At 58.9% G+C, this 12,274-nt stretch overlaps 2 protein-coding genes across 9 annotated transcripts in view; one reads left to right on the top strand and one right to left on the bottom strand.

Moving 5' to 3' along the window:
• The first annotated feature begins 587 nt into the window (after positions 1-587).
• On the top strand, positions 588-3,654 carry LRRC10B (leucine rich repeat containing 10B). Its single transcript, XM_043872375.1, has 2 exons — positions 588-769; positions 930-3,654. The coding sequence occupies exon 2, from the start codon at positions 1,624-1,626 to the stop codon at positions 2,500-2,502; it is 879 nt and encodes a 292-aa protein (XP_043728310.1). The 5' UTR covers positions 588-769; positions 930-1,623; the 3' UTR covers positions 2,503-3,654.
• A 3,061-nt stretch (positions 3,655-6,715) lies between these two features.
• The window catches only part of SYT7 (synaptotagmin 7), a 62,801-nt gene continuing 57,242 nt past the window's right edge, over positions 6,716-12,274 (bottom strand). For all 8 annotated transcript variants that reach the window (XM_043872032.1, XM_043872037.1, XM_043872052.1 and 5 more), the window contains one exon: positions 6,716-10,193. In XM_043872032.1, coding sequence (XP_043727967.1) covers positions 10,089-10,193 — 105 coding nt within the window. In that variant the 3' untranslated portion in view covers positions 6,716-10,088. The remainder of the gene's footprint in view (positions 10,194-12,274) is intronic.

Raw genomic sequence — 12,274 nt, 5'->3', positions numbered from 1 at the left:
GCAGTGAGGCATGCGGGATCTTAATTCCCCAACAAGGAATGGAACCTGCGCCCCCTGCGATGGAAGCGCCAGCCTTAACCACTGGACAGCCAGGGAAGTCTCCTGCCTGGTTTCAAATCCCAGCCACTAGCCAGCGGGGTGACCTTGGACAAGTCACCCGTGCATGAGTGCATGCTAAGTCACTTCAGTCGTGTCTGACTCTGTGTGACACTACGGACTGTAGCCCAGCAGGCTCCTCTGTCCATGGGATTTCCCAGGCAAGAATACTGGAGTGGGTTGCCATGCCCTTCTCCAGGGGATCTTCCTGACCCAGGGATCAAAAGCTGTGTCTCCTGCATCTCCTGCATTGCAGGCGAATTCTTTACGGCTGAGCCTCCAGGGAAGCGCCGGGCAAGTCACCCACTCATGTCAAACCTCTCTGAGCCTCAGTTTCTCCATCTTTAAAATCAGGGCAGTGAGGGTACCTACCTCATAGGTTTGTGGCAAGGATTCAACGCAATGCTTTTAGTACAGTGCTGGGCACATGACATGCTGGCAATAAACCAGAGGGAGTGTTTCTGCTGGCAGCTCTAGCAGGAGGGCTTGGAGTAGGAGGGGAGAAGTCAGGGGCAAAAAGGCTGCTGGTGAGAGCGTGTGCAAGAGGAAGCGTTACAGAACGAGTGTGGTCACCGTTGGTGGTGCTCAAAGGCGCTCGTGTGCTCCAGTCCTCTGTCCACTGCAGTCACCCACCGACCTTGAGCACAGCTGGAGGAACTCGGCAGGAGAAGGGGTGAGTGCACTAACCGGGAACCTGCAGCGCGCAGAGGGTGTACCGGGCGGGGAGGGGGACGGAGCCAAGCTTGGGTCCCCGCCAGATCCTCAGTTGTGACCCACCCTGAAAAAGCCCAGAAAGAGCACTGTTCTGAGTTACTCCCCTAACATGACCCTAGCGGGAAGACTGGACGCACGCCGCTGGACACGAACGGCGGGCATTGAGCTCGCCTCTCAGTCCCTCCTGGAGAGCCAACTTGTCCAGAGTCCTGGGTCGCGCGCCGGCATTTCCTCAGTCCTTGTTTCCTTCTTGGACTTGGAGCTCTGGGCGTCTACAAACTGCACACCAAACGGCTCGCTGTGGCTGGAAGCGTAGACAGCGTCAGTCGTCGGGCTTGTGTTGGCACGGCGCCAGGCTTGCGGGGTTCTTGGGTTCCCTGGGTTAGTGCTGTCTCCCGGGCCCGACGGGTGGGAAAGCGGGCCGTGGGCCGGGGCTCCAGGACCCGATTCAGCAGCACCTTGGCCCCGCCCCGCACTCCTTCCACTTCATTGGCAGCCGCGCGCGCGTCGGGGGTTGCCAGGGCGACGGGTCTCCAAGCTGAGAATCCGCGCTAACCCGAACCAGTCGGCCTCCAGCCGAGGGACCGGCGGAGGCCGGAGGGCGGGAGGCCGAGCGCGGCGCGCCGCGGCGGGGCCCCAGGGGGGCGCCTCCTCCCCGCCCGGCACGGCCCCCCTCCCGGAGCAGGGACAGGCCGGGGCGGGGGGCCCCGGAGCCAGCGCGGTCTCGGCCCCGTCTAGGAGGCCCGGGGGCCGCCAGGGAGGGGCGATGCCGGGCGGTGGCGGCGGCGGTGGCCCCGCCCGGGGCTGGTGACCATGGGCATCGCCGAGTCTACGCCGGACGAGCTGCCGTCGGACGCCGAGGAGCAACTGCGCAACGGCGAGCAACAGCTGGAGCTGAGCGGGAGGCGGCTGCGGCGGCTGCCCAGCGCCGTGTGCGCGCTGAGCCGCCTGCAGAAGCTGTACGTGAGCGGCACGGGGCTGCGCGAGCTGCCGGAGGAGATCGAGGAGCTGCGCGAGCTGCGCATCCTGGCGCTTGACTTCAACAAACTCGAGCGCCTGCCCGACGGTCTCTGTCGCCTGCCGCGCCTCACGCGCCTCTACCTGGGCAGCAACCGGCTGCTGGCGCTGCCCGCCGACTTCGCGCAGCTTCAGAGCCTGCGCTGCCTCTGGATCGAGGGCAACTTCCTGCGGCGCTTCCCGCGGCCGTTGTTGCGCCTGGTGGCGCTGCAGTCGCTGCAGATGGGCGACAACCGGTTGCGCGCGCTGCCCGCGGAGCTGCCGCGCATGACGGGCCTGCGCGGCCTCTGGCTCTACGGCAACCGCTTCGAGGAATTCCCGCCCGCGTTGCTGCGCATGGGCCGCCTGCACATCCTCGACCTAGACCGCAACCGCCTGGGCGGCTTTCCAGACCTGCACCCGCTGCGCGCCCTGCGCGTCTTCTCCTACGACCACAACCCGGTCACTGGCCCCCCACGCGTGGCCGACACGGTCTTCCTTGTGGGCGAGGGCGCCGTCGAGCGCATGGCTGAGCGCGACGAGCCCACGCCCCGGCCGCCGCCCCGGCGCCCAGCGCGGGCCTTTGAGGATGAGGAGGAAGAAGACCTGCTCATAGGGGGCGGTAGCTCCCGGGCTCTCGGGGCCCCCGGGGACAGCCTCCGCGCCCTAGAAGCAGCTCCAGGACTGGGCACCTGAGCCTGTGCTTCGGCTAGTCTGGGAGGAGGGGTTCCGGGAAGGTTCATGGGAACGGTGGGTCCCTACTTGGGGGCAGAGGAGGGGTCAGTTTGGGTACACTGATAGGGACAGGCAGGCCTGGGTGCCATCTTCAGACATTCCAGGGTGATGAGAAAACTGCCTAGCGGCTGGTCCCTGGGCGGTAGTCAGGCCAAGAAGTCCCAGCTCCCTCCATCCATCGCTCAGTCTGGCCCCTGATAGAGTCACTGACAACACAATAAAAGCACCAGCTTCTTCCTGGAACCAGGGTCACCACTGACCACGGAATCATCTCCTCGGCTGAGTCTGGATGCCCAGGGCCCCCACCTCCGAAGGAGTTTCGATCTTCTAGGTCTGCCCTTTCTGGCGCAGGAGCCGCTACCTCTGGGGTGGACCACCTGCCTGCATGAGGCAGAAGTTCGAACAGAAGAAGGCCTGGCCCAGGGGCTTGGAGCTGGAGCCTGTGCCCAGGACAGACAGGTGTAGGAGCTGGGGGATGGGGATGAAACACCACAGCTGCCCTTGCCCCTCCACCGGGGCTCATGGTACATACCTCCCTCTCCAGGCTTCCTAAATTTTGTGTGGGGAAGGGGTGGGGGTGGGGGTGCAGCCAAAAGGCCAGGTCTCTGCCCTTGCCTTTTATTCTGTTCTCTTCTCTCAGCTTGTGTCCGGAATCTTGCTGCCAAGAGAACAGGCCCTCCCTTCCCCAAGGCCTGAGCCTTCCAGCTGTTGGGTTTGAAAAGAAGCCACTGTGCCTCCAGGGCCTCCTGCACCCAGAGAGAGGCTCTCTGCTCTGGGCGGCTGCTCCTGTGTAGCCACCGCCTGGACTCTCGATTCCCTTAAATGGGCAGCGTCAGGGTGGCTGGCAGGGCGCGGGGCAGGGGACAAGCCCTGTGTGCCTCCTCTCCGTCACCAGGACAGCCTCCAGGGGGTGAGGAATGAGGCTTTGCTCTGCAATTCCCAGGGTCAGATCTTTCCCATCTGAGCAATAATGGGAGGAAGGCCCAGGGCCAGGGCCACTCAGGGACACTGTCTGGGGCGGGGGCCCCACATGGTGGTGTTTTCTTTAGGAAGAGAAAAAAAAAACACAAAAAAACTGGCTGTAAACATAAATTATATTTCTTGGAGAAAGAATGTGCGTTTCCCACATGCCTGTTTATTTATAAGCCCTGGGAGCACTGGGTCCTGTTGCTGTGGGGACTCTGGGCTGCCCCTGGCACTGCCCTTCGTCCATGTGCCCCAGCTCTGCGTCACAGTGGCCCAGCCAACTGTTGTGTCCTGTCTGGGGCAGGAGAGCTTGTCTTCAGTCACAAATGGCTTTGGCTGCTCGAGACTGCTCTTCCGTCTGGCTGTTTCTTTCTGCCACCTGGCCACTGCCCCCCACCCCCAGCCTCCCTTCCCCGGTCCTCTCCAGCTTCGTTCCTGACTCTTAATATATTTTTGAATCTCAGGCTGGGCTGACCTTTCTCTATTCTTTCACTGGTACTGACCCTGTTCCTCCCCATCTGTGACTATTCTTCCCTCCTTCCGTCTCCCTGGCTCCATTTTCCTCTCTCTGTTTCTTCCTTTTAGTCTTTTTTTTTTTTTTTTTAAACTCAGTCATTACTTTCTCTCCTCATTGTTAAGGGGGGGAAGAAAAGGTTAAATAGTTTTTTTAAAAAAGAGAGAAAATTGTAAAACCTCAAACCTAGAGGCCCATGTCCCATGAGAAGATGCTGCCAAGCCACCATCACCATGGCAACAGGGATAATGTCATATGAGGCCCAAAGGTCAGGCTTGGCCCAGCAGCTCACTGGCCACTGGGCTGGGCCTGTGGATCAGGAGGAGGCCAGGGATGGATCTGAAGCAATCAGCTTGGGAGAGAGTGGGGGAAGACTAGAGGCTGCCTCCTTCTTAAGGAAGAAAAGGAACCTGGAGTTTGGCTGCAGACTGTGTCCCTCCCAGAGACCCTCAGGTGCCACGTTCGCCCTGTTGAAGTTCCATCAGAGCCGGTGGTCCCCCCCTCTGGCCCACCTGCTCCCCACCCCCCAGCTGCCCGTGACTTCTCATTTGGCCTTGGAGGAGCAGAGAGAAAGGGAGATGATTTTTATAGGGGCACTTGTAACAATGGCCAGGTCAGTGGCTCCCCACGTTGTTGGGGGGACAGTCAGGGGTGGGTGGATCGTGGGGGAGCAGAGCAGGGAAGCCCTGGAAGAGTTCAGTGTTAGTGCTAGGGATGCAGGGCAGAGGCAGGCTCTGGGGATGGTGATGAGACAAGAGCAGAGGCAGCAACAGGGCAAGGAGCAGGCCCAGGGAGGTAAGTGACTTGCCCATAAGTGGATGTTAGGCCTCCTAACCCAGTGCTCAATCTGAGCCACGGCAGATGCTACCTGCCTGTGGCTGGTGGTCAGGTCTGGGTGTGGGAATCATAGCCTCTCTTCCTCTTGGAGCCTCCCAATAGCCAGCCCTCCCAGCCGGCAGAGCAGCAGAGACTGGATGTCTTCCTGGATTCATTACCACCATCCCCCTCTTCCCGCTTCAGAAAGCAGGAGAACAGGGTGCTCAGAAACTGGGGGCCCTGCCCACAAGCACCTCCCTTGCTTCCAGTGCCATCACATGGGCTTGCTCAGCCTTCGCCCCAAAGCTTCCTTCAGACACCGGGGCACTCTTGTTCTCAGAATGGACATTTATTAGCACACCCGAGTGTGCCACGCAGAACATGTATTCAGACAGGGGTCCCTGCCCGGGGGTGGGGCTCACAATCTAAAGGTGACACAGCACACACACACAGGACACAGACACGGGGAGCGGGGCATCTTCAAGGGAGACAGGTGGGCAGCGAGCCACGGAGGGGGCATACAGCGTGTTCAAGGCTTGTCCTTCTGGCTGTCTTTGTGGGGGAGGGAGAGGAGAGCGGGACGTGGCCTGAGACGGCCTTCCAGAAAGCAGCGGAATCCAAGAGGGACTTGCAGGAGAAAGAGACCAGAGGGCAGTGGTCCCAGGCACAGGGAAGGATGGGGGAGTCTCTGCAGGCAGGGATGAAGAGAAACCCCACGAAGTGAAGGCAGGAGAAAGACAGAAATGCAGGAGGAGGGAGGCTTGGAGCCCACGGCAAGGGGCTGTCACCTCTGCCAGGCCGCGCTGTCCTGCTTTTTAGCCTAGTTTTTCCAGATCGAGCAGAAGTCCTGGCAAGAACTGCTTGTGAGGCTTACTTACCTGACCCTAGGGCTCCCTCCAACCTCTGAACCAGAGACATTTAAACCATATTGTCAGTATGGGGCAGAAGGGGAGAGGGTGGGCAGCTTCAGGTGGGAGTACTTAGTGCAGAGTGGGGAGAAAGCTGCCAGCCCCAGGTGCGGGGGAGCAAGAGGTGAGGTGACCCCTCTAGTAGGAGTGGGCAGGGGCCAGCAGGTGGACACATGACAATGGAGGGCTCTCCTTGCCTGTATGCCCATAACAGGTCTAGCACTTTCCTTCTGAAAGCACCTGGAGAGCTGCCAAGCCTCAGTTTCCCCTGGGCTGTGTGCGGGAGGGAAGGAGAAAGGGCAGGGAAGGTTATTGCTCTTCTGTGGATGGAGGGAACTCAGACCAGGAGGAAGGAAACAGCTTGCCCCGGGGCCTCTGTGTCTACTGGGGCCCAGCTTCCTAGGTCCTCAGGCTGGGACTTGCCTTGGGCACTTTTGAGTTGAGACTTTTCTAATCCTATAGGATGAAACCAGAAAAGGGTGGAGAGAAGACTCGGGTCCAGGCAACAGACCCAGAACTCCACAGGGAATACAGAGAGGACACATTGGCCTGAAACCACAGTGGCCCTGTTGGAGTTCATGTTGGTGGTGGGGAAGGCGAAGGGTCTCCCTTTGGTTTGTCTCACCTGCCTTGGAGGGTGGTGAGGGTCCCCTGGGAACTGTGGGGAGGGGGTGTTGGGCTGGGTGAACTAGAGGGGCACCCTGTAAGCCCTAAGGAGACTCCACTCCCAATAAGCCTTGCTTTAGGCTTGATCCAGGGGGTATGGCTGCTTCCTGGCTTTCTGGGTAGCTGGTGGGTTCATACTCTCAACCTGAAGATAGGCTAGAAGGGCCTCATCAAGTGAAGCCGAATCCCAAAGGTGACAGGTGAGGGGAGACTTGGCCCCAGGCTCCCCATCCCCATCCCCCACTTCCTCTTCCCCTGGGAGATAGCAGAGGGCTAGGACCCACGGAGGAAACAGCCAAGGCCCTACTTTTTCACGATCCTTTATTAATCAGAATGGGCCTTGCCACAAAAAGCAGGGCCCATCCCCACAAAAATATGATTTTGCAAAGAGGAAATCTTGCTGGCTTAGAGGGTGCATGTGGTGGAAAAATTTTGTATGTTTTTTCCCCCTTTTTTTCTTCAGTTTTTCTTCATTTCTCTTCGCTGCAATTTTTTTTTTTTTTGTGACAGTGGGTTTTTGTCGTAGTTTTTTTTTGTTGTTTTGTTTTTTATAAAACACTTGCGCTCAAGGACTCAAACACAATACAAACAGAAACCACCAATCCCCACCCCTGGGGCCCCAGCAGGACTGGGGACTCTGGGGACTCCCCTTGGCTTTTTGTGTGGCTGTTTTCCTTGTCCCTTCCCTGGCGTCTAGCGCCGGTGGGCAGGTGCGGGGTCCTGGGGCAGGTGGAATTTATACAGCAGTTACGTGGGGTGATGGTCACAAGAAAGGATACCTGAACAAGATAACGACTAACTCTAGGGTGCCCACAAAGATGGTGGATGACGCTCAAGAAGGGAGCAGGGACACAGTGGAGAAGAGATAGGTGGGCCCAGGCCGGCCTCAGCTATCCCTGGAGGCTCTGTGCAGGGAGGGGCAGGCGGGCCTTGCCTTCAGGATGCGGTAATAATACTTTGCTCGCGGGTAGCACCTTCAGAATCCTCCTGCCTCCACCCCCAGGTCAGGTGACGGCGGCCTTACAACCTCCCCCATGAGGTAGGTGAAGTATTATTACCATCATTTTACAGATGGGGAAACTGAGGCCCCGGGAGTGTGGGTGATCTGTCCAAGGTCCTGGGATGGTGACAGGGCAGTGCCCTCCCTCCACCCTCAAGTTCCCCCTCTCTCTGTTCCCTAAAGCCCTAGACCTCCCCTGCCCTCACCCATACCTCCCGCCTCTTCCCTTGCTAGCCCACCTTGCCCGTGGCCCGCCGCTTGCCACCCCTCCCCCGCGTCCCAGAGCTCAGGCTGCACGTCGGGGGTTGGAGAACCCCAGGCGGGGTTCATGGCTGCGCGACCCTGGGTGCGGTCAGGTTTGGAATAGGCAGGGCCCGGTGATGCTCTCTGCATGTGATTGGCTAAGAGCTTCGTGGGCGGGGCTCGGAAAACGGGGACCCAGTTGCCCCGCCCACTCAGTGCTAGTTGGTCCAATTCCCGAGAGCTCTGTAGGTAGGCAAGGGGACCCGGGGCGGGGCTTGCTCTCCCACCGGCCTCGGGGTGCAGGGGCACAGGATTTGAGGGCGGGATGGAGGCTGGCAGAGCCCCTCCGCTTCTCAGGGCTTCCAACAGCAACCTTTCTTCGCTTCCACTGTCTCCGGAGCCGCTGCCCTCCCTCCCCGCTGGGGGTTGGTCCCCCGGTCTGCCCGATAAGGGCCGTGCCATGAGGGCAGACCCCCATTTTAAGCAAAGCTACAATATAGAAAAATTGGGATTTACAAGGAATGTGTGTGACTACTTGCTTTACGTTAGCACTCTTCACTCTACAAAATGATTCACTTACTTTGTATGATGTTCCTCCAGATCCTTGGGGTCAAGGGTAGGGCCGAAGGCGTGAGAGTTTATGTAAGAAACTTTTGATATGGGCAAAAATGTGAGCAGAACGCTCAGCTCAAAGGGAAGTCTACTTAAGGAACATGGTTCCCAACTGCCCATGCTTTTGCAGTGCGAAGTGGGGGACCTTTTCCAGAGTCTCCTTTCCTGGGGTGTCAGACCCATTTGGGGGTAGAGCCGTGGTCCTAGGCCTCGTCCACAGACCGTGGTGTGCGGGCGCCACCTGGCGGCATCTTCCGGGAATGTCAGGCGCAAGCGCGCGAACCCCGGGATTCGAAGGCGGTCGCCAGCTCTCTTGTATCAACACCGGGACCCACGTGGGGATGAGGGGGCTTAAGCAGGGATCATCCTGAAATCTTCTCTCTCCGTGGGGCTGCCAGTTCTGGTCTCTGCAGCCACGGAGGCAGGAAAACCACAGCTTCTTTGTGGGGGAGGAGGGCAACCTCAAAACTCACAGAATCCGGGAATGCTCTCTGCTTCCTCTGCCTGAACCGAGGGGTAGAAGGAGCTGCTCTGAGGGACCAGGGGCGGTGGGAAAGGTGGGAGGACAGCCCTGGAGCTGTTCAAGTGATGCAAGAACAGAGACCACGATGGAATGAAAGGGAAGGTCTCCGAGCGGGGGTGGGGGCGTGGGGTGGGATGGAGGAGAGCAGGGATGTGTGTGGCAGGGAGGTCTGCAGACAGAGAGGAGGAAGGGGAATGACGTTGGAAGGCGTGGTGAGGGCTGCCAGTGTGGCTGGGATGTGACAACTGGGACGTGGGAGGGTGTCTTTGGATGGGGATGTTAGGGAACAGAGCTAGTGGGGACTTGGGACCCCTGAGACAGAAAGGAGCAGAGGTGGAATGTGATATACACAGTGGGTGCCTAAAAGGCATGAACGGATGCTCAAGAGATGACATTGCTGGGGAGGGAGCCGGTGGAGAGCTCTGGGGAGGCGGGAGGAGAAGGATAGAGCCCAGGTCGCAGCCCAGCTCCTCTCTGCCCCTCTTCCCCACCCCCCTCTTCCTCCATCCCTGCCTCACCCCATGCCCTCCTCACCTGCCTCTCCTCTCCCACCCCCTAGCTCTGCGCCTTCACTTCTCAAGCCTCCAGCCCGCCTCGGGTCATAACCCCGTCCTCTCTGCATTGTCTTCAGCACGTGACCCCAGGGACACAGTGAGCGCGTGCTGCCACCCCCACATGTGCACGCACACACACACATTACACACGCACGGTGGATACAACACAAGTACACAGGGCTGAGGCTCCAGGACCCCCAGAGCAGGCTATATACTATCCTCGGCATTCAGGGCCCAGCCGGCTCCTGAAACTGCCCTGGAACAGGCCTCTCTCTCGGTCAGGCCAGGCCCAGGCCGGGCCAAACGCCTCGACCTCCCCTCTCCTGGGCCCACGTTGGGGGCGGGGGAGGGGGCGGCCTTCCTCCACTCCAGGCGCTGCCTTAAAGAAAACGGGGGGACCGTGCCCACCTGGCGGGCCTCTGGAGGGATCTGCCCTCTGGCTCGCAAGCTCACCTCCCCGCTTCTTGAGTATCAGCAAGTCAGGAAGGAAAGGGGCAAAGCAGGAAAATGGCTCCCAGAGCCCCTCCCCCAGAGCTGGACCGGTGGGGAATGGGGCTGGTGCTCCCTAGAAGCAGGGCCCGACTGGTTCCTGGGACCTCTCCCTGGCCGAGCCCTCGGGATCCTTCCCTCACCCGTGGCTGGGGGCGGGGGGGGGGGGGGCGGGCAGGCCGGGCCTTGTGCATAAAGTGGTGAGGGCATGATGGGGACCCGGGCCCTTGGCCCCCTGGGGCTCCCTTGGCCCCATTCAGGCCTTTAGCTGGTGCCACTGGGCCACAGGCTGCCGGGGCCGGGCAATCATGTCCTTCCAGTGTTTCACCTCCCCGGGCCCACTCTTCCAGGACAGGTAGATCTGGGGAGAGAGGGAAGAGGAGGCGTTAGTGGCACCCTCTGAGGCCCTGCCCCTTCCCCCACTGGTGGTGACACCCCATGTCCATGGTGGCACCCTAGCTTGTGATCGTGGGGACCAAGGGGATCTCTGCCTGCAGAGGCCCCTCCTATCCCACCCACCCCACACCACCAGCCTGACCTATCTTCCTTATTATGCTTTCCCTCGGCAGCCTGGGCGTGCCTAGCCCTTAAACTCCCAGCCAGTTTTGTGGTGGGAGATGGATGGGGATGGAGGCAGGATTCTCCCACGCCCTTCCCCCACCTACCTGCTGGGCACTGTCTAACTCTCCTTACTGACAAACACTCCCACACTTCATAGGCACTTACTACCTGCCAGGCGCTGAGCTAGGGACTTTGCATACACAGATCATCAAATCCTTCCCGGTGAGGCGGGTATGTGATTATCCCCATTTTACAGATGGAGAAACTAAGGTGCAGGGAGTTAAGAGACTGACCCATAGTCACAGGATTTATGAGTGGTGCAGAGGGATATAAATCTAGGTCTCTGGGGCTTCATTTGTTGTTGTTCAGTCACTCAGACGTGTCCGAGTCTTGGAGACCCCGTGGACTTTATACTATCATCAACCTAATCCTACCTGCCTCCATGTGAGAAGCTTCACAGCCTCAGGCGGGCTGTGTGCGTGGTCCCCTGGCTAAGCTCAGCTTTGTGACTGGCGGTTAGCTCAGAGCATAGGGCTCCCTAAGCTACCTGGGCCAAAGGGAGAACAAATCCACGTTTATCTCGGTTCAGCCAGCAGAAGGTAGGACTCACCCAACTCCAAAAGGCTAAGCTTGAGAAAAGACTAAGCTGGTGAAGGAAGGGCTCAGCCCTCGTGGTCCCACTGGGACGTGGGCGATGCTGTCCTGGGGACCCGTCGCACCTGAGACCACAGGTCAGCAAGTCATACATACTCCCTGGGCCTTGCTGGATGGCTGGCAGGGCCAGCTCGCCTCTTTGGGGCCAGCTGCTTCCCTCCCACCCCCAATAGCTAGGTTCTCCATTTCTGTCTGTCTGAGGGGTGCACCCACCCCCTTCCCTGTGGGTGCCCAGGCCACTTCCCATTTCCCTCATACCAGGCCATCCCCCTGGGTGACCCACGTTCTCCCCTCACTTGCTCCTGGCATCTTCCCTTCCCCTGTACCTACCTGATCAACTGACTTCCTGCACTGTTCCTGGTCAAACCTCCATGCCTGATTGGACACCCGTGCCCTTACTGGGAACTTTTCAGTAATACACTTCATTACGATAGTAGCTAACATACATGTTCTATGTGCTGTGTTAAGCATCTTGACTGTGTTATTTAATCCTCCCAGCACCCTGTGAGGCTAGGTTTGTCTTACTCTCATTTCAAGAGGAAGAAATGAGGCTCATAAACGTTATGACTGTTAAGAGGTAGAACTGGGCCCTGGATCCAGGGAGGACGACTCTCAAGCCCACACTCTCAACACTAAGCCATAGCCAAACAAAGGAATAGACATTTCAAAGTAGAAGAGAGATGGGTTTACGGTACAGAATTGCATCCCGGAAAAACTCAAGGCCAGGCATGGACTTTCGGTTAGTATATGATAAAGAGAGGTCAGTTTCTGCAAGGAGAATGTCCACATGCCTCAGACGGTTCTTACAATACCCTGCAAAGCTCCATTTTGCAAATGAGAACCCTGAGGCTCAGAGAGGCAAGGTCCTACAGCTGTTGAAGAGCAGAGGAGGGAGGAACCGAAGCCAGGTCTTTGGAGCCTGACTACAACTCTCAACGCAAGCCCCAGGCTGCTTACCCTCTGCAGGCAGAACCCAGGGCGACACTGATTTACCTTGTCGAGGGTCCTGCCCAGAAAACCCTCTTTGGGGGACCCAGGATACTTTTCCCTATCATTTCCTTCTTTCCCTGCTCTTCCAGTGGTCTGTCCTGAACTGATGGACCCATGGGAGGATGCTGAGGGGCAAATCTCGACCAGTCCTCTCCTTTTCAGATGAAACAGAGAGACCGACCCCCTCTCCCTCCTGCTGTCCAGCCTGCGCTCACTCACTACCCCCGGCAGCTCCTT

The sequence above is a fragment of the Cervus elaphus genome, chromosome 2 (genome assembly GCF_910594005.1).
Source record: "Cervus elaphus chromosome 2, mCerEla1.1, whole genome shotgun sequence".
Lineage (NCBI taxonomy): Eukaryota > Metazoa > Chordata > Mammalia > Artiodactyla > Cervidae > Cervus > Cervus elaphus.
This window is presented reverse-complemented; position numbering and strand designations above follow the sequence as displayed.

Excerpts from the sequence above, each read along its gene's own strand:
- LRRC10B (XM_043872375.1), top strand. The coding sequence starts at position 1,624 with ATGGGCATCGCCGAGTCTACGCCGGACGAGCTGCCGTCGGACGCCGAG.